This window comes from Anastrepha obliqua, chromosome 3 (assembly GCF_027943255.1).
Source record: "Anastrepha obliqua isolate idAnaObli1 chromosome 3, idAnaObli1_1.0, whole genome shotgun sequence".
NCBI lineage: Eukaryota > Metazoa > Arthropoda > Insecta > Diptera > Tephritidae > Anastrepha > Anastrepha obliqua.
The window spans coordinates 43,359,386-43,360,726 of NC_072894.1; the positions used below are offsets into that span (position 1 = coordinate 43,359,386).

General features: G+C 40.7%; 1 protein-coding gene across 1 annotated transcript; it reads right to left on the reverse strand.

Annotated features, from left to right (window-relative positions):
• Nucleotides 1-221: 221 nt before the first annotated feature.
• On the reverse strand, nucleotides 222-591 carry LOC129240302 (uncharacterized; the record flags this gene model as incomplete). The annotated part of the gene is made up of 1 exon (XM_054876020.1): nucleotides 222-591. A coding segment is annotated over exon 1 (351 nt), but the record flags the coding sequence as incomplete, so codon positions are not given.
• Between the last annotated feature and the right edge of the window lie 750 nt (nucleotides 592-1,341).

The window sequence follows — 1,341 nt, forward strand, 5'->3', positions numbered from 1 at the left end:
TGTAACGGCGTCTCAGCAATGGCTTGTGGATTATGTTCACTCCAAATGCGACAATTTTGCTTATTGACATACCCATTCAACCAAAAGTGAGCTTCATCGCTGAACAAAATTTTCTTGTGAAAATCGGGATCGGTGGCCATCTCGTTTTTGGCCCATTCACCGAACGTGCGACGCGCTTGATGGTCGTTCGGCTTCAATTCTGGCACGAGTTGGATTTTGTAAGCCCGAAAACCAAGATCCTTCCGCAAAATCTTCCATAAAGTGGATAGGCACATCTCCAATTGCTGCGCGCGATGGCGGATGGACTCATTCGGGTCTTCTTCGATACTCTGCTCCACAGCAGCAATAGCGTCTTCGGTGCGCACTGTACGACATCTTTGAGGATGCGTATTATCTACTAGAGCAAACGTGGTGCGAAACCGATCCATGGTTAATCGAATTATTGACTCTGATGGACGATTATGTCGACCGAATATTGGACGCAGCGCGCGATGCGTCGCGCGAACCGAACCATTATTTTCGTAATAAATTTGCACGATTTGCAAACGTTGTTCAGGTGTAAGTCTATTCATTATGAAATGGCAAACCAAACTGAGCATAAATCAAGTGACAGCTGTCAAAAAGACCATCCACGAAAAAAGGAGTGCCAACTTGAAAACCTAACCTCTAAAAAAACACCCTTTACTTGTTCGGTTTCAGGAGACCAGCTGATGTGGTATTTGTTCTATTAATTTGGGTTTATTTGTTTTTAAATTTTAACATTTTCGGAATCAAAAGCACACCCAGAACACATTGTACTTGTTGTTTTTGCTCTACTGCTACTACCTCTTCAGTGTACCCTGACTGTGACCTATTTGTTTGTAATTCAATCATACCTTTTTTCTTCCATCATGTCTGAAATAATTTTGAGTTTTTATTGTCAAGTACCGTGTCAAAACATGCATACAGACATATGCACACATATACTATATCTTACATTTACTTCACAAATATATTTTTAATATTTCTGTCTCGTACTTAATAAATTTATTTCCCGAAAACAAAAAAGCGAACATACAAAAGCTTTAATAACCAATATTTAAGCCCCAAACTAAAAAATTGTGAGCATTCCAGCAAGCAGCACAAATTTCTCTTTCTTTTTGGACATTACCGCCGGAAAAAAGTCCCCAGCCGCAAGCATGTATATCCAGTCGCCCACTGCGGATAGTTTGAACGCTTTTGGTCACAATTTATTGGAATTGGTGCATAAATATTTGCGCATCATATTCATTTACAGTTACTTGCTGGTTTTGTTGTGGTCAGTTCTCCTCCGGCCAGGCATCGACATCGATGTACGTTGGG